This window comes from Clarias gariepinus, chromosome 17 (assembly GCF_024256425.1).
Source record: "Clarias gariepinus isolate MV-2021 ecotype Netherlands chromosome 17, CGAR_prim_01v2, whole genome shotgun sequence".
Taxonomy (NCBI): domain Eukaryota; kingdom Metazoa; phylum Chordata; class Actinopteri; order Siluriformes; family Clariidae; genus Clarias; species Clarias gariepinus.
The window spans coordinates 22,227,131-22,251,787 of record NC_071116.1 but is presented as its reverse complement, the minus strand read 5'-3'; the positions used below and the strand labels follow the sequence as shown (position 1 = coordinate 22,251,787).

General features: G+C 38.9%; 2 protein-coding genes across 2 annotated transcripts in view; one reads left to right on the top strand and one right to left on the bottom strand.

Moving 5' to 3' along the window:
* il11ra (interleukin 11 receptor, alpha) overlaps window positions 1-10,929 on the top strand; it is a 42,739-nt gene extending 31,810 nt beyond the window's left edge. Inside the window, exons 10-12 of the mRNA XM_053516194.1 lie at window positions 2,196-2,295; window positions 4,890-4,969; window positions 5,555-10,929. Of these exons, the coding sequence (XP_053372169.1) occupies window positions 2,196-2,295; window positions 4,890-4,968 (179 nt within the window). The 3' untranslated portion in view covers window position 4,969; window positions 5,555-10,929. The remainder of the gene's footprint in view (window positions 1-2,195; window positions 2,296-4,889; window positions 4,970-5,554) is intronic.
* A 4,839-nt stretch (window positions 10,930-15,768) lies between these two features.
* Window positions 15,769-22,980, bottom strand: tmem267 (transmembrane protein 267). Its single transcript, XM_053515579.1, has 3 exons — window positions 22,889-22,980; window positions 19,781-20,183; window positions 15,769-18,154 (listed from the first exon to the last, which is right to left on the bottom strand). The coding sequence occupies exons 2-3, from the start codon at window positions 20,138-20,140 to the stop codon at window positions 17,819-17,821; spliced, it is 696 nt and encodes a 231-aa protein (XP_053371554.1). The 5' UTR covers window positions 20,141-20,183; window positions 22,889-22,980; the 3' UTR covers window positions 15,769-17,818.
* Between the last annotated feature and the right edge of the window lie 1,677 nt (window positions 22,981-24,657).

Genomic DNA, 24,657 nt, shown 5'->3' with positions numbered 1-24,657 from the left:
CGATCTCTTTTTTTTTTTTTTCCATCCATGAAAGGCTTGAGGATTTGGCAGTAGAAGAGAGCACAAGTTGAGCTGAGATCGAACACGCGTTGTTAGATGTCTTTGAGATCTCATCCAGATGCTTTTTTAGGTTTTATCCAGATGTGTCAGGCCTTTGGTGTTTTGGAGGCTGGCTTTACTCTTCACTTACTCATATCGCGCACCAATCACGGCACAGATCGGGGCTTCGTAAAGCGGGCCATGTGGCAGGCGCCGCTGTGACTCACTCTGCCTTAATGGGCTAATCGTTTCCAGATTTCAAGTGTTCTTCTTCAGCTAGCGCGCACAGCATTGCTCGTAGAGTTACAAGAGAGCTCGCCAATCAGAATGCAGATCTTGTCTGAGAAGACTTGTGGGATTGGTGCACTAGGGAACACTGAATTTTACACCTTTGTTTACAGGCACAGACATTGGCTCTTGTACTGTAGTATTGGACTCTATCTGGACTATTAATGAGTAACTACTGTACACCACAGCACTGTTGAATTCTTGAGTCAGTCAGTTGCTGAGTAATTTTCCATAAGAGCAGTTTTAAGTGTTTAAAGGGGCGTTCCAGTCAAACTGGGACTTGTGATGAAATTTCTTATGAATAAAGCTATAAAACTGTCTAGCATTTAAAGAAGGAAGACTTCAAGCACAGTACAGTGATGAGACTATGAGCTGAAGTAAAACTTTAAATCATTGTTTAAACATTTTAACGAATGCCATGTGGCTCTGAATGACGGGGTGGCTCGGAGCCCATTGCAGTCGCTCGATGGAACATGTCTTGTCTCCAACTTGCATAAGAGACACATGTCTGTGGGAACTGTACACACAATTATTCACTCACACCACTTGCGCATTACAAGAACCCGACTGGGAGTTATCGCCTCGTCCCATGTACAGTCCTGACCTTCCTCCAAGTCGTTTCCTCATTTGTTTGAGGTGTTAAAGGAGTTCCTCTGAGGACAGGGTTTCAGACATGAAGCAGGTGGTCTGATCTTGGCTCCGGTGGACTGAGAAGACGTTCTTCCTTGATGGATTCCAAGCACTGGGATGAGTGCTTCAGTGTAGCAGGGGATTTGATTATATAGAGAAATAAATGGATTTTTTTTTTTTTTTTAAACTCTCATAACTGTGGTCTGTTTTTTGACTTGAACATCGCTTGTACGTTGTGGTTTCTGTAGTAAAAACTAATGTACAGGGACTTGTACAACACCCTCTCCATGTAAACACTAAATATTTTATTAATTTAACTAAGAAATACTTATTCATTTATTTAGTGAAGTTTATTTTCTAGTAGTAGAAGTAGCCCAGTAGAAAATGAACGAATCACTCTCCGAAACGACTTGTTCTTGTGAGTCACATTAAAGATTCGTTCAAAAAAAACTAATCGTTCATGAACGACCCATCACTACCAGTCAGCTCTCCGGCTGCGAGAGTTTGCAGCATCACCCGGGAAACTCGATCTCCGGGTGACAGGGCGAGCACTTTGCCACTGCACCACTTGGCGACCCTCCTTTAGTAAAGTTTAAAGACTAAAAATGAAAAACCTTTTCCCTGCTAAAACTTAAGTGATAACAGGAACACTCAACATTAAATGTAGGGTGAAAAAGGAAGTATGATGTTACATTCTTGAGTTGCTAAACATTGTACCTGTTGTAAATGGTTACAGTTGGAAAAATTGTCAGACTTGGTTATTGGAAAACAATCAACAACATTTGTATGGTTACGAAATCCTCTGCAGTCACACAGTGCTTTGACATGTTTTATCAAAAAAATTAATGTTGGTGTGTCTGTACATTAAAGATATTTATGAAGTAAATAATTTGGGCGGACGTAAAAAGGAGTAATAGAGCACATCAAGATGGTTTTTGGAATTTTTCTCCGCCTGTTTGTTGGTGCACGTATCACGTAAAAAAAACCTGAACGAATTATAATTAATATGTACTCCTTTAAAAGGTAAACAAAAAAAAGCCCTTATATCATTAAAAAATCGACTAGTTCATCTTAAATTGTGCTGTACATTTTTTAATACATGCTTATGAATGTGCAATTAAATTCCACATGAACAAAATCTAGTTTCATAATAAAGTAATAAAAAGTAGAGATTAAACAGTTTTGTCCATTTTAAGTAATGATTATAACTGTTATTGTTTTTGTTATCGGTTTCTCAGAGTCATCTATAGATGAGAATGGAAGTCAGGCTTTGATCATCCTGGGCCTGTTGATAGCAGTAATGGCGGTGGTGATGGTTACGATCACAGCCCTACTATGGTGAGTGCGTTTTTCTTTTTTTTTTTTTTTACACTTGAGTTATTGAGCGCGTTTCTTATGCCGCATGAGAACTTGAACGGTTGAGTGTGATTTAAACTTGTGCTGTTGGAGCACAAACAAATTAAACTTTAAAACAATATGTATTTTAAAGCAGTTTTGTATTTTGCCTAAAATCTTTACTTGTAACTCATGCTGTGTTTCAAAACAAATCAGAACGCAGACATGTCGTGTGGGAGTTTCTCATCTGGTGAACGTAAATGGCTGAAAGCCAGTGACCTTCCTGCAGAAGGAGCGTGTCTGTGAGAACTCTGCAGCTTTCCCTGAGCTAGCTGGCACGCACTTGTTCGCCACAAAAAAATTTCCATTAATCGTGGGATGAGTAGCAGAGATCATGCAGTATTTATGGTGTTTTTTGGTGCCTAATGAAAGCTGGCAGTTTCGAGAAGTATCGGTGGATTAGAGGTGGAGCTGGTAACGCTAAAACACTATACAGACTTAATCTCGGGAGTAAAACAAAGGAGCTGTGATTACTAATAAGATTATTTTTGCAGAGACACACAAAACACCTACTAAATTTTTATTTAACAAAACAATTTAAAAAATCTGTTATGTTTATAACGGAGGTGAACCGGGTGATCAGTGACCAGAATTTGCTGGTTTTCAGTTTAATGGGCCGTGGCCGCTGATCAGTCGATCAGGCTCAGAGATAAATGGTTCTCTAGCGCACACACAACCTTCAGAGTGGTGCAAAAGAAACACATTTTTATGGTGATACCTTTTTCTAAGTGCATGCGTTAAAAGCATCCGATCGGCCTTTGTCTCCAAACTCTGTGGGCGAATTAGTCTCAAATTCACTCATTACAAACACTTACTTATACCAGTCTCAAAACACAGTGAGCGCTATTTGGAGCTTAAGCGTGTGTTCGATCCTGTGTGAGAAGCCGCACACTCAACCCGTGCGCTCACTGTTGAGGTTTGGGACTTTGGAGGCATTTGAGGCGAGAAAACGTCATTGTTTATTTATAATCCCACATTCTAAACTATTTACACGTATGTTAGGAGTGAATTATTCACTATGTTTGTTTAGAAATAATAAATATGCTGGATCACAGACCTACATGCTGCTCAGTTAAGTTCAATTCAGTTCAACTCAATTTTATTTATATAGCGCTTTTAACAATGGCCATTGTCTTAATGCAGCTTCACAAAATGAAAAATAAAAAAATTAATTGAGTGAGAAAAAAATATGTTTAGATAATACTGAGATTGTGAGATTGTCCCTGATGAGCAAGCCAAGGGCAACGGTGGCAAGGAAAAACTCCCTAAGATGGCAGTAGAAAGAAATCTTGAGAGGAACCGGACTCATCTAGGGACCCATCCTCATTTGGGTGATAACAGATAACAGGAATTATATAACGACATCGAGTGTGTTGGGCTGCTGAGGGTCAGTATAACAGAGGTTATCCAAGTTATCATGAAGTCCACTTCAGCACAGGGACGAGTCAGCAGGTGCAGAGGATAGAGAGGAGTCTGGATCACTAAAAGCTTAGGAGCAGCATGTGTACATCCAAACCATCATGAAGCAGAATCCAGCTGGAGGTGGTCCTTAAGTGTCAAACTCTCGTATTTGAAGTTTGTATTGATTAAATGCTACACTTGGTTTTTAAGTAAGAAAACTTGTTATAAATTAAATGTTATAAGGAACGGGCTACGTTTAATCAATCTTTAAACTTTTTTAAAGGTAGAAAAATTGTGATAAGATCAGAGTAAAAATTTAAAATTGAATCGGGATATTTATAAAATCGTGATACTCGTAGAATTGCAATTTTAATCGAAAACCAAAAATGGTTCTGGAAGGTGAATACCATTCCCATATATTCGTGCCAGCTCTATGGTTTCCTCCCACAGTCCAAAGACGTGTAGGCTGATTGGCGTTCCCAAATTACCCGTAGTGTGTGAATGGGTGTGTGAATGTGTATGTGTGTGTGTGCGCCCTGCGATGGATTGGCACCCTGTTCAGGGTGTACCCCGCCTCGTGCCCAAAGTCTCCAGGTCCCTGTGACCCTGAATACAGAATAAAGCGGTATAGACAATGAGTGAGTGAATAAAATAAAATGTTTGAAGTGGGTATCTAGGTTTGCATGCACTGCAATCTATTGATTAAATAGTCTGTTGACTGAACATCAGCAAACTTCCCATGTATTAACAGGGATAAGCATTGCCTGGCTCAACTCACTAGTTGGATTAATTGTTATTTGCTTGTAGCGTGCACAGATAAATTCTCTCTCTCACTAAAACACACACGAGAGAGAGAGAGAGCTGGGGAATTTGCCCCCAGGACAAGTGGCTGATCTACTTTTTCCCCACAATTCAAAACCTTGTTTTTCTCTTCACCTTAAAACATCTGTTTCTGCATAGCCCAGGTTTCCTCGAGTTGTAGAAGGGCTTGCCTGACCTAAAATGTTTGCTGTAATGTATACAGTACCACCATTATTCCAGACAAGTGGCTCCATCACTCGTCTCTACATTTGTTTGACATTCTGTCATTACATTTTACTTTAAATAGATTTCCCTTTGTTCTGCTTTGTTTGTAGTGCGAGGAACAGGAGGCAGGGCAACGTGACAAAACAGGAACTAACCTCAATGGTGAAGATGAAGTCCTTGCTAATCTAAAGTGAGTTGCATGAGCATGATCTTTTGCGTCATCAAGATGATATAATGGTGTTAAACATGTCGGAAGACCAATTAACTGTTACTTTGCAGTCTGTATTGTGTCTTTCTTATGCGTTATCAAGGCCAGAATGTTCGTTGCGCACATTTTTTGCCTTGATCTGGTGCGACCTGGATTTTCCTTTTTTTTCCTTCTCTCTCTCTCTCTCTCTCTCCTCACTATTTATATTTATGAGCACCTGATAACTATGAGCTTAATCAATGTCTTAATTAAGAAATTTGGCAAAAGACTTATACCGAACAGGGTTTAAAAACGTTTCATGTACATTTGGTATATTTATATTAGAAGTTCATTCCATATAAGTACATTTGGGTCTCAAGAGGATAAAAAAAACAAGCTATTAATTAATTAATTTTGAGCGTAGCTGCAGCTTTTTTTTTTTTAGAGAGAGTCTGAAAAATCTTACTTAATGTATTAACATTTATTAATCTGTAATTCCTGTCATGCACTTAAATAAATACGAATCCTTCCTAATGAATGAATGAATTAATTCAGTCCAATCTGTTTTTTTCTTTCTCTCGTCTGCAGATTTTCAGGTTGGCCTCGTCTTTTTCAGCCCTCATAGGGCTTCATCATAGGGAGTCATGGCCACTGCCACTGCAGCGCTAAAACCCACACTACATCGCCCGCAGTTTCACTTCTCTCCTGCCGCTGCTTGGGGAATTGGCTCCTTTCAGTGGAGTTCTAAATCCCATAAACTGTGAAACCCCCCCTTCCAATGTAGCACAACTTAACAAAGAACAGTTACTGGCTTTCATTGTTTGACGTGCAACGCAGATTTTTTTGCCAGCTTTGGACCATGAACCCCAGCAGGTTTTTTTTTTTTTTTTTTTTTAACTCAATGCATCTGCACTTATCCGTCGCTTCAGCTTTTCCATGCAGACTCGTGCCATTTGGCTGCAGTGACACTTGGAACGCTGTGAAGAAAAAAAAAATGAAAAAAAGAGAAGCGCGGTTGTTTAACCAGTCGCGGGCCGTGTCTTGGGCATTAAGAATACAGTCGACATTCTCTACATTTCAATGCAAGGGACGGAGCTCCCGCACCTGAACATAGCTGCTACACGCGGACAGGAGATGTTTTGCAGACAGCTGACTGAGCAAAGCTGAGCATTTCAAGGAGTTTGTATTCTGTTCACATTGAGATGAAGATTTCTGCGTCGCTTCATTTCTTCAGCCTTTAAGTCCTTGTTTTTTTTTTTGTTTGTTTGTTTTTTTTAAACCCGGTTGAAGCATCTGCAAATTAATCCTGTGCTTGATTATTGAACCCAACGTTGCCTTATAACTAAATATAACCTCGGCTTCAGCAGTAAAAACCCACCTCTCGTATAAGGGTTGTAGGCAGGGCCAATAATAACCGTCTTCTAGACCGCTGAGACAGTAAGTTGGCATCCTACAAGACCACACACCAATATCGGCGCTCTGAATCAATGTAGTTAATAGTGGGGTTTTTTTCTTCTTCTTCTTTACTTACCTCAACATCGATTATATAACTGTTTTGGGAAAAGTGAAAATGAGTTTTCACCGAGTGTGGAAACAGAAAGTGAACATATAACTACTTGGCCTTGTATTATTAACACACCCACTCAGGACATAACCACAGCCAGGGCAAAACCAGCAGCAAGTTTCTAATGAGTCTCTGTACTGTTCTGTACATTTCAATATTGTTCATTTTCTTATTGGTTTCACTAGTAACCATGACGATCTACGAAGCTGGATTTCTGCTGGTGGTTTGCGTGGATGCTGATGAGCGTTTAATGTGCATAAAAAGGCATCCGAATAGGTTGCAGTGTATCTTGGCTAGCTTGTGTTCAGAGTGACCATTTCCATAGAAGCACGATTCCCGCCTCAGCAACTAGTCATTTAAATTTACATTCGACTACTCAAATGCAAATTACTTCTGAAACGGTAACCCGGCCAGGACTTACTGTAGAACCGGTTCCAGTAGGTTCGGTGTGGAAGTTCTCTGGATTTCAGTAGCCTACTCACAAGTGCAAGTTTTATTTGCATATTCCTTTGGTTTTTAAAAGGATTATGTCTGTAGCCTGGATGCCTGGAATAAGCAAGAGCTGTTAATCTTTTAATTGTACTTGCGAGTAGGTTCAATTCCCAGAGAAAGAAAACCCTGCCAACATTTGATGACGGTTTTTATTCGGTATGAATGCATCAGAATTTCACTGCCTGCTGCTCTGCAAGAATAAAACCAGCCCAGTCTGGTGGTTTATACAAGTACTCTGCAGGGTAAAGGGCAACAGGGGAACGTTTCAGAACCAGGTATCTGAAAACACTGACAAGACCGTGCAAAAATTAAATAAACGCTCGCACAAGACGCATGTAATATCATACAGTTAACCACATTAGAGTCTGTTGATGTGAACACTGGGTCAATCCATGTATCTCAGTTTTTAATATCCATCGCACAATAGTCCATTAGTGCAGTGTAAGATTTTGTAAGGGTGTTCTCATTTAAAATACACTCACACACACACTACTACTTTGGCCTGAATCCTTGTTTGCCTTAACTCAAGCGCACTAGCTTTATTCACACAGGATGCCAAAACGTTCACAGCAGTTCCTGACTGGTTATTCTCCTACCAAGCCTTTAAAGCAAAAAAATAAATAAATAAATAAAATAAAAAGACCTTCCGAAATCTATTTTCAAGCTAATGTATATTCCTGATATTGAGTCTGTATTAAAGCTTATCTTTAACAGTTTTAATAATATAGTTTTATGTTAGTTGTTATTGTACAAAATATTTTCTATCAAATATATGGATGTTTTTTTTTGTTGTTTTTTTTTACCGTTTCCAGTGTCATAAAGCTTAAACTCACGCATGTGTGCTTTCCGGTGTTGCTTCTTATATGTGTATCTGTAACAAGCACAAATATTGTTTAATCTGTACAAATTCAAGATTGTGCTGTATCGAAAGAAATATTTTCTATTGGGGACGGGAATCATCAGGGAGCTCCCGATATATGAATGATATTATCACGATACCTAGGTGCCGATTTGATTTATATCGCGATTCTATAAATATCCAGATTCAATATGGATTAAAAAAAAATTTATTCAGATTTTATTCGAATTCTAAACTTTGCAAATAATTTGCTCCTAACACACGGTGCTGTGATATGGGACTAGTTTAGAGTGCACCACCTGTAGGTTTATAGAGTAACAGCAACATTTCACCACTTCAAATGCAACACATTATCTATATATACACACACACACACACATATATATATATATATATATATATATATATATACATTTAAAAAACTAAATTTTGGAGTCAGTGTGAATTGTCATACTAAAGAATCACGATATGTGACTGAATCTTTTTTTTCCGAAAAAATCTTGGTTTACGATGTTAAGTGTGTGTTTTATCTCCTAATCAGGGCTTTAAACAACATGTTAACATAAGGCGTTAGAAAGGACGCAAGCTGTCTGGCGGGGTGTTTTTTTTTTTTTTTTTCATTCACTCCAGTGAATTATGTTGGCGTTATTTGCTTTAAACACCATGGTGCAGAAACATTGTCTAAGGCAACAGTGGCTCAGTGGTTAAAGTTATCAATGAGAATGTGGCGAGTTTCAGTTCCTGATGTCTTTAAAAAAAAATGCTTCAGTTCTCCTCTATATTGTAAATTTCTCTGGAATTGATTTAAATCCTTAATTAAAGACAGAAAATCCAGAGAAGGCTTGTACATTGAGGTTACACTGACTCGCTTGTAAGTCGCTTTGGATAGAAGCCTCATGCAAATGGGAAAATGTAAATGCACAGGTGCTTCCTATGTTCAGTCTTGTGCAAAGAAATTCCATGAAAAACACTGAGATGCAAAAGTGACACTAAGAAAGAAACTACAGGACAGGACATTATAGGAAAATAATAAAGTTCATTATTTTCCTTGACCGTCATGGATGAAACTTATTGTTTCAGAAACGAGGAATGACGATTCATACATTATACATTTTAATCTGTGGTCACGTTAAATACCATGGAAACGTCTACAAAAGCACTTGCACTAGAACAGCTGTAAAAATGAAGTCTAATAAGAAAAAAAAAAACCTTGTCTTGTAACCGAAAAAGCCATAAAGGATAAAGCACTCTGACCTACTCGTACTGTTCACCACGTATTTTTTTTTTTGTTTAACATGTTGTAATAAATGTGTTTCTTAGATTTGAACTGTGTTCCATAGCCATCACAAATCCTTATAAAAACAGTATTATCTTAGAGGCGGTGTGTTAACATAAACCGAGGATTTGAATTACAGCCATCACGACCGTCAGAGCCGTATTTAAAGCAAATTAACAACTACAATACTCTTTCTTCGCATGTCGCAGCCTGTTTAGGAGCCCATGATGGAGCAGCACTGGGATTTGAACTCCCACTATTCTGAACCTTAACCACTGAGCCACTATTTTCTGTGAGGTAGATGAACTGAATGAGAAGTCAGGTGATACTTAATCAGGAGTGATCATACCTTGTATGTAGTGTAGTGTTAATCACACGCCATGTTAATGATGGTGCTTTAAATTTATTTCGATTAGTAGGGGAGCGAAACGTCTGATCGAGGAGTTGGGGACGTTAGGAAACAAGGACGTGAAATTGCTTTGGGATTAAATTAATGCATTTTAAATCTAACATACGATAGTGAGGCATCATTATATCCTTCATCAGTTGGTGCTTTTGGAATATTTAGAACTCTGTAGTGCCTTGTTTAGTCCTCTTGTTTAGTACTGTACAGATTACGTATCTACACATGTTGAGGAAAATAGTTGTGTGAGTCAGACACATAGGGAAGGAATCAATTTGAAGAGGAATGAGGAAATATTCTGCATAATATCGCTGATATTTTGGCTGGACGTCAGACAGCAGTAAATGCAGTGGTGATATATTCACAACCGTCTTGTGTTTAGTATAATGTTAGAAAGATACAACTGATATAAATGACTGGCAGAGGCCGGCGGACTGTGGAGTTGCTGCATAGTTGCTGCCTGAAACCACCTCGACTATTGCTTTCAAACACCTGCTACATGCCGCGGCGGGAAGGCAGATCATGCAATTGTGCATAGTAGTCAGTAAATACCGCGTGAAAAAATCTGCACACCACTCTGGTTATGTAACGCAACACCAGGCAAAAATGTAGTGAAGTAGAAAGTACAAATATTTGTTGTAGGATGTAGTGGAGTAAAAGGAAAAAGTATCCACTAATAAAATCTGCTGTCGCCTCGATAATCCTGATATAACGCGCGTTATACTAACCCTACTGACGCATTAAGAGCAGTCGCTCTTATCTATGACTTTGGTGTGCATTAGTTCTACAAGGTGCAATCTGACATTGTGTGATGTCTCTGGATGTGACCTAAAAATAAAACACAGCTGGAACAAGAAGAATGTGGCTTATCTCTCACTCTCCAAATGAATCAGGACCCTGAAACTGCATGCATGTTTTGACTTGATTTGAAGCATGACTTTAGATCATCTGGCGTCTGATGCTGTTTTGTTGCGGAGGTGCCGCTCTGCCTATCTAAAAAAATATCGAAAAATAATAATGATGATAATAATAGAAATAATAATAATAATAAAAATAATAATATTAGAGTGAAAGAGCATTTCAGGACGCTTTCGGATGAGTTGTGTCAAATCATTTCAGTTCATATTCTCACATAAACTGTCCTTAGTGTTGTCACCTTTAACGTTTTGTCGCTTGTGTTTTTTTTTTTTCTTTTCTTTTTTTTTTGTTTTGGTGTGTGCGTGTGTACCGACCTGTTTAATGCATGATGATGGTGAAAAGAAAGATAACGAGAAATGTATGTATAGTATATTCTGCTTTTGTGTACAATATAAGCTGGTTTATTACTCCTCTGTTCATATTCTTGTGAAATAAAAGTTATTTTATCACAGTTTGGTTCCCTTTGTAGTAAACGTGTTATTTGTACTATAACTGTAACTGTAGAACTGTGTGAAATCTGGTTCATAGCAGAGTTGGAATATGAAGTGGGCAGCACGGTGGTGTAGTGGTTGGTACTGTCGCCTTGCACGCCGTCCGGGTTCGATTCCCGGCCAGGCTCGATTCCCGGCTCTGTGTGCATGGAGTTTGCATGTTCTCCCTGTGCTTGGTGGTTTTCCTTCAGGTACTCCGGTTTCCTCCTACAGTCCAAAGACATGTAGATTAGCATAATTGGCATTCCCAAATTGCCCGTAGTGTGTGAATGAGTGTGTGTATGTGTGCCCTGCGATGGATTGGCACCCTGAATACAGGTAAAGCGGTATAGACGGTGAGTGAGTGAGTGGAAAATGAAGTGCTGAGGTGCTGATTCATTTTCTATAACGACAGGTCTGATGTTAGTTTTGGCTGCATGAAAATATTTTTAAAAATGCACCATTTCTAGTGAATTATTTCTACACTAACGAATCGCTTATATGGATTTGTTCAGCCGCTTCAAATGCCACATTTTGTTTTTATTGCACCGTTCTCTGTAAGTAGATATTTATTGCATTTTTCTCCAGCATCAGTGCTCAAGCTAAAATGAAACTTTTTAAAATGGAAAAGTCTTCGGAAAAAAGCTAATCACAACACATGGAACGGGACTTCACTGAAATGTCTGGGGAACAAAATACCGTTAAGCTTCGCCAACTTTTTGAGCTGAGCTGATAAACAGGTTTTCAGGGTGTATGAAAAACATGACCGGAAATATACTGTAAAAGTTAATAAATGACTCGTATACAGCCAATTCTTGGAGCCGGGTGTTTCTTAACAGCTAAAGGCTAGGTTTAGCTGTATTAGCTAGCTAGTAAGCAGGCATGCTAGCTCTGTTTGAACATAGTGGATTGAAGCTACAGTATACTGTCTTGTACAGTGAAACTATAAAATGAAACTTTGTTTAAAGGACTTGTTTGGTATGCATCTTGCGCACTTGAGCAGATTCACAATAGCACTACCAGCGGTCTTGACGTTTTAAACATTCTTCATGCACAATAAATCAAATGCTACTTGAAAGACTTTTTTTGTTTTTTTTTGCTTTACCACCAAATTTCAGATTAGCTACCACTAACCTGATGTAGTTCCCTGAGAAAACTGAGATTAAAAAAAGGTTTTGATAATTCTCTGTTACTTTCTATATATTCTGAAATATACTGGATTATCCTGATTTGGTGATCAACAAGTCTAATAGTTTACTGATTGTTTATTATGACAGACTAAGTTTGAAATAGCAACACTAACAGTTTCGTGATCTAAAGCTGAGTCACAGAAAACTGGAATCCAGTCTGGACCTACAGTACAGTCTTGACGTGAAGCCCGAGTTTAAGTGTCCCTTAGGAGTCTTCCAATGAAGATGTGTCGCATGCACACTGGACTTACAGCTTTTTATGCTGTACAGGGTAAAAGAGATGCTTAAAAAGGAAATATCTGATGCATAAAGATTCCTAATAAAGGTTCTATGAATGGTTTGGAGGACAATCACATTGCTCTTAACACACACATCATTTCATTTTATACCGTACCTCATGTTTCAAACACACTGCTGTCGTCATACCCACACACCATATTTGAACACTTCTGTATTTTCATACTTCACTGTTTATTTAAATTCTATTTGATTTTCTACATTTTGTACATTTCCAGCCTATTTTTTGTTTTTATTGAAAATTTTCGCTTCTTGTTTTAAAAAAATTAAGTTAAAGCTCTTGTGTTAAAACATTAAGTTAAATTTGGGAGAGTTGCAGATAAAAGAAAAGCGTGATGGTGGATGATGAGAAACAAAAGATAGTGATCCCAGACAGGTGAGACAGAAAATAAAAGTAGTCTGACGTGAAATAATTAGTACAAGCGTAAAAAGTTTCCACCATAAATAAAACGAATCCAGTGTGCCAAACTAATCATGAGGAAGAACATTTCCCAGACTAATAAAAATATAGATAAACTAACTTTGAATACGAGGATGTGACAGGTTTTCCCAACTACATATACATATATATATATATATATATAATGTGTTTTATATACAAGTACAACAGTAGTGAAATGCAATTACATTGAACTTTTTTTTAGGAAATTAATAAAAGAGGATAAGTATGTACAAAATAAATAAAAATATTAATGTTTTTTATACACCCTGAAAACCTGCAGAAATTGAGTAACATCCAATTCTTAGTCCATAGGGTGATGTTGGTCCAGTCATGTTCTTCCACACCAAACTCGCTCATCCATGTCTGTGTGGACTTTGCTTTGTGCACTGGTGCACAGTCATGTTGCAACTAGAGTTTGTCTCGGCCCCTTACTTTCAGTGAATCAAACCTTTGATGCTTTAACATGCCAAGACATTTTGGACAATTTCATTCTCCCAACTTTGTGGAAACAGTTTGGGGGGCCCCTTTCTGTTCCAACATGACTGCGCACCAGTGCACGAAACGAGGTCCACACAGACATGGATGAGTGGATTTGATGTGGAAGAACATGACTGGACCAACATCACCCTATGGACTAAGAATTGGATGTTACTCAATTTCTGCAGGTTTTCAGGGTGTATGAAAAATATTAATATTTTTATTTATTTTGTAAGTCCTGACCTCAACACCTTTGGGATGAATTGGAGTGGAGACTGTGAGCCAGGTCTTCATGTTCAGCATCAGTGTCTGACCTCACAAATGTGCTTCTGGAATAATGGTGAAAAATTCCCACAAACACCCTCCTAAACAGGTTAGGTTCAAGACCACACCATATGGGGGAGCAGTCAGAAAAGTGAAGAGGGCATCAAGTGTACACATCATGTTCGAGCACTGTTTTTTTTTTTCTGTGCTTATAGTAACAGTATTGTCCTTGCTGAATTGTGTTGTTAGCTGCATCAGAAGCCTGGAGAAGTGGAATGCACTTCGGCAGGCCTCTACCTTTAGACCCGCCCAACTTGGGTGTCCCAGTTGAAGACTAAGCTCCTGCTGGTATAGATCTTAAGGTCACTGAGGCACACAAACCCCAACCACAATAAGGTGGCAATCCCTCTGGGGGGAAACTGAAAAAATAAAAATTAAATAAATAAAACAAAATAAAATATCCTTAATCCAGATTTTATCAATCAACGACATAACATTTATCTAAGATGGTCTAATTCTCAAAAACGTTTAACCCAAAGTAAGACTTAACACACTATAACTAGAATATTTACAAAACTGAAAGGTTGACTTATAAATAATAATAATAATAATTAAAAAAAACTAAGTTAAAGCAGATGGGCTATAAAACAGATCATATTATGTTTTTTTTAAATATATTTTTGTATAGTAAATGAACAGCTCTCTTCTCTCCAATCCACTCTTGCTACGTCTTGACTCATTTGCATACAGACGGTGATTGGATGTTTACCGAGGGCTCAGGGGAAGTGTGTGTGCGCGCTGCAGCCTGTGAATGAATACACACAGCCGAGGGACAGAGACTTGAGGGAAATCTAATACCGTATTGTGTAGTGTCCCTTTTTCGGCTGATTTTACAGCTACCGCAGATCATTTTATCAATATTTAATATATTCATTTTGTGAGGATATTAACATGTGCTTTTTTAACATTTTAAAATTTTGATTTGAGGGAGCAAGACCCCCCGTAGAGCCGACCTCGCTCCTAAACCTTGTAAAAAGCCTTCCCAGAAGAGTTGAAGCTGTCATAGCTGTAAAGGGTGGGCCAACATCATATTAGAGCCTATGGATTAAGAATTGGAAGCCTGCAAACCCAGTATAAGTATCTATCCAATAATGAAAACTTCAAAGCACTTGGATAAAAGCATTTGCCAAATGGCTAAATGTAAATTGGATGTTACTTAAGTTCATATGCATGTGAAGGCATGCAAGCAAATACGTATATTCGCAATATAGTGGCAATATACTGTAGTATGTATACAGTATATCTCCTTGTACAATTCTCATATGAGAGCTGTTGGATATTATTCTTCTCATACTTCTTCCTGTTTAAAGACATTAAGTTTATATTTATCAGGTGCTAACAAAGAGAGGTCTTGTGATGTTAAGACATTTTTACTAACCAGTTTTATGTTTGTTGAACCGCCTTATACCTGAATTAATAATTTCTCATTAAAAACTTTGGCAACCGATCCCTACATTTATCTTGGTCCTTTCTCAGAAAGACTGTTAACCTGCTTGGAGCAAACCCAAGAGGACAGGCTCCAGCTGAACAGGAAATACCTTACACGTTACGCTCAGGTTGTACTAGAGCCAGGAAAAGTTTACCCACTAGCCAACAATCAACCTAATTTACAAACAGCAGACAGGAATAAACACTGCAGCAATCTGACCAAACTAGGTCAATAAAGGCTTTAGAAACACACAAAGTGCTTGACTACATGAAAGATTGGCAGTGTCACTCTTCCCGTGTTAACATATTGTTATTATTGTGCTGAAATGGTGTCTACAGTACACAAATTCCTATCCAGGGTTAAAGAAAGGTCAGGCTAAAAGTTTACATGAAGTATAGTGGCTTCCTTGTGATAATGCAGCTAATAACCCACCTTTTGTTCCTTCCCTCTCAACATCTCAACAACTGAAATGTTCCTTAAATTTAATCATGAAACAAATCTGGCACACAGTGTTCACAAATAAAATTAAAAAAATGCACATATCTCTGGTTCACCTGACATGATGGCCCTGATAGGCTGCAGTCATGCGAGTGCCGCGATCGGCTCAAGATTATTCCTGGAGAACACAACTTCTTCATTAATAATAAATTATGACATGACATTAATAGATAACAAATGACATTTACACAATTCATAAATTAAAAAGTGCAAAATCAGGCCATCTGTACAAATACACACAGGCGAGATAACAGTATGAAAAGACAAAAACTACTTGTAGTGCACTAATGCCCCCTGCTGGAGAAAATATGAACTTAGTGATCCCTTTAGTTCACTGTCTATTTCTGTCCAAATCCAAGGAAACCAACTGCTTTAAGTCTTAATTTTTGTGTTTCTTTAAAGGATACAGCAATGATACAGAAATGTCCAGCCCTGTTTTTTTTATCCAGCAGAACAGAAATTATTTTTGCATGATTTAAAGCAAAGGAATTCGGTGAAACAAACATAATGAGAACAAGAAGCAAGTGTAACATGAATCAGACATTTCAGAGGTTCATTCAAGTTTCTTTAAGGTTTGCTTTGTTTATGTTGATTAGTTATTCAATAAAGTAATAGTGTAGACTCACTAGCTAGTTCTTATTGATAGTAACACTCAACGTCCTAAGAACAGAAAATCTGAGTTATTCATTTGCATCTTTTTGTTTTAAATGATGTCTCAGCATTCGTCTCGGATTAAACCCTAAATATGAATTTTGGTAAAACAACTAAACATTAGGTTTTTTTTAATCGAAATTTGAGAGATAAGATCACAATTCTCAATGAATGTTTTGAGCAGATGTAGATAAAAATAGCCTGCTGTCCAATACCTGTCCATGTACCTGTTTTAACCTCTACATATAATTCACTAGGATTTCCTAATTTAGTCATTGCCACAATCAATGTTAGAGCTCAGTCAACCAAATGGTACTAACCAGAAAGTGCAAAGATGCCAAGCCAACCTTTTTTTTTTTTCTGAGCAACTGCAGTCATACGATCAGGGAGTAGGATAACAACACTTTTTCACTTTTCAGTGAAAGAAGAAGGATTTGGATCTTCAGGAAAAACTAGAAAACCGACATGAAGGTATACAGAACCATTGCAATGGAAGGGTTGACTCTCATTACATATATATGGTCAATAAGGGGAAAATGTGAACTGTACATTTAACTTTGCTGCATTGCACTTCTCTTTAACCTTGGAACAGCAAGAGGCTCTTCTTACTCAAAAGCTTGTAAATTCTTATAGCCTGTATATCTCCTGTGGGCTGAAGTCAAATTACACGACTTTCACAATCTTCCAATTCTTTTTGAAAAGCCTGTGAGAATACACTAAACGACGACTGGCTTCCGCAGATTTCTTGCAATGTTGGATCATATACTGCACTTAATGCAGTAGATGAAGATCATAGCCTACACGACTTGTCACTCTAGCTTACTGACTCAGACTTAAATCATGTCTAAAGGTGTGTGGTGCGGCCTCGGCCTTACTGATCTGAGCATGTCTCGATGTGTTCGTGCCAGAAGGTTATCAATGTTACTTGTAGAATCTGATCACTGATGCAGAATGATGATTACTACAGCATATTTGGACTTTCTGGGACCGGGGAGAGAATTTAAAGGATCCTTGTGGCGCAAGATTTTGCCGTTACCACAAATATAGTCTAGACACGACTAAGCTTGGCTTGGGGTTACAGGATAATGCTGCCAACGAACGTTTTAGTTTTAGCATAGAGCAACCAGGATGAAAGTGGAAATTGGGTAGGTTTCAGGTTTGGTCAGGTTTAAATGTGCCTTTAAAGAGCATCATCTAGCACATTCTCTCCATCTATTTGGTCGTACCTGAAATAAATTAAAAACAAAGCAAGAACAACAATTACAGGATGAAGAAAAGTGAACCCGGTATAGAAAAGATGCTTTCTAAAAATAAAAAAAAAAGAAAAGAAAAAAAGCATCTTTTCTATTGTCTCTTGTGAATAAATAAATTGACTAAATATACAGTTCCAATTAAAGCAGTCAGTAGACCCTGATAGCAAAGTGACACCTGATGAGCTGGTTAAATTACGTAAAGGGACAAGAAGGGACTTGCAGCTGTAACTGAGGTGCTTCCGAACGCCAGAAGTTCAGGTCACACAAGCGCAGTGCAAAAGTTTCCTGGAGAAGACCAAAGCTGTCCGATCAGACGTCGATGGCCACGCCGTGTTTAGTGGAGATCATGTCTCTGGTGCCGGTCAGGTACATGAGCACAGAACATAGGTGGGGGAGCGTGGCCGTAATACTGACATACAGCCAGTAGGGGATCGGTGGCGTGTTGGCGAAAGGCCAAAGCCACAAGCCGTGGCGGACTCCGTCTCGTATGTGGTGCGACGCCAGAGAGATGAAGAGCAGCCAGGGCAGTGAACACCACGAGTCCTTCAGCCTGCACGCCCACATGAGCAGGCGCAGGGAGAAGCAAAGCACCGGAACCATGGTGGAGCAGTGCAGCGGAGGACGCCGGGGCAGGTTCAGAGCCGCCTGTCACACACAAAGACAAAATACGTCATCACACAAACATCCTGAGCCTAAGAGAGCCGAGCGACTATAATTTAAAAATAACAAAATGCTAGGGAAGTCTATGACTATTGAATATGTAAATTTTGAGTCACTAGTCAGTTTCATTACAGACAGCGCTGCCTCTCTCCTCTGTGAAATCAGATATTACTCAAAGTGGTAAAAATATACAGGATGTTGTTGGAATAGAACCAACAGTGCTGAGCAGAAAAGCATCTCAAAACATTCTAAATGTGTCAAGGCAGAAAGTAATGCACTCCAGCAACACACATCTGAGAGGATACTGGGCAGCTTGTTCCAGTGTTTACATACTGCACAATAATATTCTCACTTTTTTTTTGCACAATCTATTTAACCTTCTTTCTCTTCTTTTGCTGTAGTAGCTATTTATACAGTTTATATTTATTTACAGTTATTTTATACCGTTGTTGACTTGCAGTTGTTCTGCACTAATGGACTGTTGACTGTTTTCGGCTGCTCCCGGCAAGAGGTCGCCACAGCGGAATATCCGATCCGCACAACAACTTGGCACAGGTTTTACGCCGGATGCCCTTCTTGACGCAACCCTCCCATTTTATCCAGGCTTCGGCACTGAATCCAGTGGCTGGGGGGCTTGAGCACTGGCTGGGAATCGAACCCAGGCCTTTCGCAAGGCAGGCGAAACACCTACCACCGAGCCACCAGTGCCCTATTCTGCACTAATGGACTAATTACATTTATTGTCATTACAACTGTTTTATTTGCAATGATGTTGGCCCATCTCATTTTAACTAAACATCTTAATGTACAAATATTTGTCTCTCTGTACTACTCTGCATGTCTTAAATTGTCTGTCCCCGGGGATAAATAATAATTTTTTTTTTCATTAAATTGAAACTTGACAACTCGAGACTGAGAAAATATGCCTCCAGTTTTAGTAAGCTGGCACCCAGTGAAGTTTCAGATTTATGTTCTTGGCTGACAAAAATGTCCTTCTGTTAACTGAAAATACTTGTATGTCTTTAAAGTGATTATCTAGCTTCAAAGTACATTCATTAAACTGTACTTCAAAGACGTTTTCCATTAACAAAGAAAAAAAAACACAGTTAAGTGCCAGTTACAGTGTTGCCTCTCTTTGGTTTGAACAGAGAAGCGACTAGCCAATGTGACGGCATGCTAATTTAATAACGAACAAGCATTCTGTCCAGAAAGCAGACTCATACTGTATTGCTCATAAAACCTTCGGTCAAATTTCTTTTACATTCGCAGCATATTTCACCCGATTATAATAACTGTCCCACACCATGTGATAAAAGAAGTCTAAAACTTGTTTAATTACATTATGTTTGATTTCGCAGTTCTGCTGGTATTAAATTTAAATGATATCAAATGAATGAACACATGGTCGACCAGTAAAAAAAAAGCAATGTTCACCATTAATATTTTAAGCTTAGTCTTTGTAACTTCTACAAGTTTGAGCTGATTTTTAGAGGTGCTTTAGTTTTAACAGAACTTGCATACTGTATACGTATGCACAAATAACCTTACCTGCGGATTACACGACCATGTGTCGGAAACAATTAAATCATTCTGAAGAGTTAAAACACTTACGTTAAGTGACAGTGATCTGGCCATGTAGAAGTGATCCAGGTCAATGGCGGAGGCAAGGAAGCCGGCCAGCAACACTTCATAAAAGTCGCTCTTCTTCCTCAAGCCAATGACAATGGCCCAGGACCAGAGTGCGATCACGGCATGGACCGAGTTGTCCAGTACGGCCCTAAACCAAGCGTGCTGCTGGATAAACGGCGAGTTTAGAATGCCGTCGGCTAGGATGCAGAATGTTCCGAGCCCGGCGCTGGCCAGCAGAGATGCTGTGCTGAACGTCTTCAGAAGCGCTTGCGCCTTCTCCGTCTCCACGGCCGAGTTCAGGGGTACGGCCACGGAGTCCGACCTGGAGCGCAAACCCTGCATCGTCCCCCTTGGCCACACCGTGGCTCAGACACCACTCCCACTGCTGATAAGAAACGCAAAAGGACAAAAAGTTTATGCAACTTATCTTGTATGTATTCCCACCACATGTCAGGTATCACATACTCAAGGCAGACTCCGGATCCATGGTGACAATCATCCAGATGATTTCGCGCCTCTTTTTCACTATGCTCATCATAGTCCTTTAATGAATGAATATAGCAGCTTTGTCAGTCAGAATAGCACTGATCCATCTGCATGGTTCGGGCTGACAGCCAAGTGACGACCTAATGGAGCCGAGTCAGAGCAGTTCACTGCGAGCGACGCTATGCTCTAAAAATACATTTAAGTTCTGACAGACTGAAAGAACTCAACAGCCCACGACTGATGGAGTCACACTCGACAGCTGTGTGCTTAAGAGCCAGTGAATCGTGCCAGGGAAGGAGATTATTTCCTAAAGCCATTTCCTCCAGAGCTCTTTTCGCTGAGGAAATACTCAGTCGTGGTAAACGTTAGGGTTTAAAAGGACAACCTTGAGGCTGATTAAGTCTACTGAATTCACAGGAACTGATGTGACTATGATAAGATGAACACATGAGTGGAGACCTGCTGCGTACAGAGAACGTGCAGTGAATCAGAAAGAGACGAAGGCGCACTAATGTAGTCATCAGCGAGCCACATCACAGGCTTATGTAAATTATATAAATCCTGGCATCTTAGCAACACTCTGGCTCTCGTCTGCCAATTTATCAAGCGCAGTCGGCACCAAAATTATTGGCACCTCTGGTGAAATAAGATTTTTTAATAAAAAGCAGATTTAAAAAAAATATGCACACTTTAGTTTACTGACTTTTGAATAAACTAAATCTATAACATGTCTTATGTTTGTGTTTATTTTTTTCTTGTTATCTAATCGTGACCACCACATCACCTGAAAATTTAAACAAGCCTGAGGTTCTTCTCACTTGCCTCAGTGAGGTTATGCCATACATCACTAAAAGGTTTTTTTTTTTTTAGTTATGTTATATATCACTAGTATGTTTATTTACTTTAAAACACTCAGAAATCCCTTTCAGGTAGACAAACATTTCTGACATTTGATTTTTTTTTTTTTTTTTTTTTACTTTTTCCTCAAAATTTTCAGAACTCAAAAGCTGAAGTTTCTAGATGATGGTAGTTTTACATCTGAACTCACTCACTCACTCACTCATCTTCTATACCCCTTTATCCTGTCTTCAGGTAATGGGGGCCTGGAGCCTATCCTAGGAGGCTTAGGGCACGAGGCAGGGTACAGCCTGGACAAGGTGCCAATCCATTGTAGGGCACACACAATGCAGGGGGCCAATCCATTGCAAATACACTCACACATTCATTCACACACTACGGCCAATTTGGGAACGGCAATCAACCTAATCTTCTGTAAAGGTCTTTTCTGCAGCATATTCAGATAAAATGCATTTTTACAACTGTTAAACAACTGTTCGATATAATTTCTTAGATTTTTTTTTGTTTGTGTGTCTTTGTTTTTTGGACATAAAAATAAGCATAAAAATCAGCAAGTTAATGGCATATAATGATTGTGAAATCATTAGGGTACACACATGCGTACTGTATACACGGTGTATATACCGTGTGTGTGTGTGTGTGTGTGTATATATATATATACACACACTTCTGGAAATGAAAAGTAGTATAATATTAATAATATTATCATAGTATTATAATATCAATGTATTACATATAATAATACATTTGTTATTAAAATAAGTTTTTCTTTTACTAATGTGTGTATACATTTTTGGCTGACTCTGTATGCGTGTGTGTGTGTGTGTGTGTCTGTATGTATGGATTTTGCACGTTCTTCCCGTGCTCGGTGGGTTTCCTCTAAGTGGCGCTCCCAAATTGCCTGTAATATACGCGTGTGTGTGTGTGTGTGTGTGTGTGTGTGTGTGTGTGTCCTGCGATGAACTGCCACCTTGTCCAGGGTGTACTCCGCCTTGTGCCCTATGTCTCCTGGTATGGGCTCTAAGCGCCAATTACCCTGAACACAGGATGAAGCGGTACAGAAGACAAATTAATGATATATACAGTAAATGAATGCATGTCACAATTATTCGCACCCATGCATTAAGTAATGAGTGTCACCTGGCTTTACCAACAAACTTGACTTAATTTCCGACATGTTTTCTGTATGTTAATTACCTAGCAGCTCAATTTTGATTCCTAAGCAGCTAGTATGTTGTATTTGTATCTGACCGTGTGTTAAAAACGAAGCACAAAGCTACAATCAGGCTATTTACCTTTTAAGTACCCTGGGAGGTGATTACTACAGTACCTTGCGCACTCCCGCACTACACAGTAGGCCTGCATTAGAACACTCGCACTACTTTAACATACTGTGTAGTACATTAGTATCAATTCAGCACTTGTCGCTACCTGGCTATTACACACCTTGTGTACAGCCAGCAACCATTTTAAAACACACGGTCTTCTTAAAACTACTGAATAATAAAACGGAAATACTATATCTGAGTAAATTCCGAGCCACTTGTCAGTTATTTCAGCATGAACAAACAAATGCTAAGCCGCCTTTCAATTTCCGCTAGCTAGGCGGCTAACACGGTAACGCCGACGACAGGAGCCACCGGGAAGCGTCCTGCTCTGCTCATAAATGTCACCAGTGTTTAAATACACACAGAAATTTGATACTAATCGTATTTTTTTAAATGTTTTTTTAATAAAGTAGAATACCTTTGAGTCACAGCATCCTTGCTGCTCCGGCGACTCTCCTCCCGCTGTCCAGCTGCTGGTGTGTTTTGTACAGCAAGTACACATTCGCATCAGATCACTCCGGTAAAGCGTGTGGGCGGGGCGCGGGAATCACGGCCTCTGATTGGTCCGAAGGACCCCGGAAGTATGTTATGTATAAATGATATGTGATTGCTGTCAAATGTTCAGAGTTTCAACTTTTTTTCTTTCTATTTTTTCCATAGTGCGTAAATTGCACATAATAAAGAAAATAAACTTGTTACCTAAAAAAAATAATAATCATCTACAGCCATATTGTATTATATTGTACATTAACTGTATTTGAATAAAGGAATGTATAATACACAGATCAGCCATAACATTATGACCACCTGCTTAATATTAAGCATGTCACCCCTTTGGCCACCATAAAAATGAGGCACTGTGTGACCGTTCCGACACCTTTCTTTCACAACCAGCTTTAATCTTTTCATCAGTTTGATCTAAACTATTGGATTACACAGACTACACAGCCCAGCTTTTATTCACCATATGCATCAGTGAGCCTTGGCCACCCAACCCCGTCACCAGTTCACCGGTTTCTTTCTTTGGATTACTGTTGGTAGATCCTGCCTACGGCAAACCGGGAACATCCCACCTGGGAAGAACTGCAGTTTTGGACTTGCTCTGACCCAGTGTTCTAGCCATCACAGTTTGGCCTTTGTTAAAGTCACTCAAATCCTTATGCTTGCCCATTTTTTCTGCTTCCAACACATCAACTTCAAAGGTAAAAAAAAAATCATTTGCTGCCTAATACGGTATATCTCATCCATTTCAGCCATGTCTAATACAGGGAGTTTGTTGGGGTATACTGTGTACACTTACTTGGAGTGGGGCAGACAGCAGACTTCAGCACAATACAATACAATTTCTGAAACAGGTCATTCTCTGCCATTTTATAAGAATGTAGTCATGTGGTAAAACTAACTCTCAAGGCCTTTTAACTATTTTTGAGCTGTACTGTAAGCACTGTTAAGTGCTCGATTCGGATAGTTGAGATGATATTGATTTCTTTTCCGTAAGAGCAGTATTTCTGGCTGCATGACCATTCAGAGGTTCATCATAATGCCCTTATTTGAATACCTTGATTGAATTAGAGCAACCGCCTATATGGTGACTTGTTGCTTTACGTTATCAATCTGATAATAAAGGAATCCAAAATGTGTAGTAAAAGTAAATGTGCTGTGTACACTTACTGGTAGTGGGGTCAACATCAACAATTTCAACACAATTCAATACAATTTTAATCCTTAATGCAACAATTATACATTTAATGGTGCAATGATACATTATGATATAATACAATATCATGCAATATGCACTAGAAATCAATGTAACCAACTTTGTTCAAAAGACTGAACCCTTGATCCATAAATGATGATGTAACAAGAGACTATTTTAAGTTTTTCAGGAAGACCTGAAGGAAGACCTTTTTTTTTCAGAACTGGAAAGTCAGCTTAAAAGATCAGGGAAGCTGAGGAGAATGAGATCTATAGGTGGCGATGATGCAACTTACGGAACTCCAACTAAAGGTACAAAAAAGTACTGAGAGGAATCATGAATCAAAGGGCTTATCACTTACAATAGCCAGTCTTTTGGATACTGGATTAAAATATGAATTCACAAATTAAATATTTGACTTTTGCATCACTTAAATATTTGCATTTTCATTTATCCAAAAGTATAAGAATGTTGCTGTATAGAGGTCACTG

Excerpts from the sequence above, each read along its gene's own strand:
- tmem267 (XM_053515579.1), bottom strand. The coding sequence starts at position 20,140 with ATGCAGGGTTTGCGCTCCAGGTCGGACTCCGTGGCCGTACCCCTGAAC. Across the intron at positions 18,155-19,780 it reads CCAGATCACTGTCACTTAAC|GCGGCTCTGAACCTGCCCCG; the intron begins GTAAGTGTTTTA and ends TGTGTGTGACAG.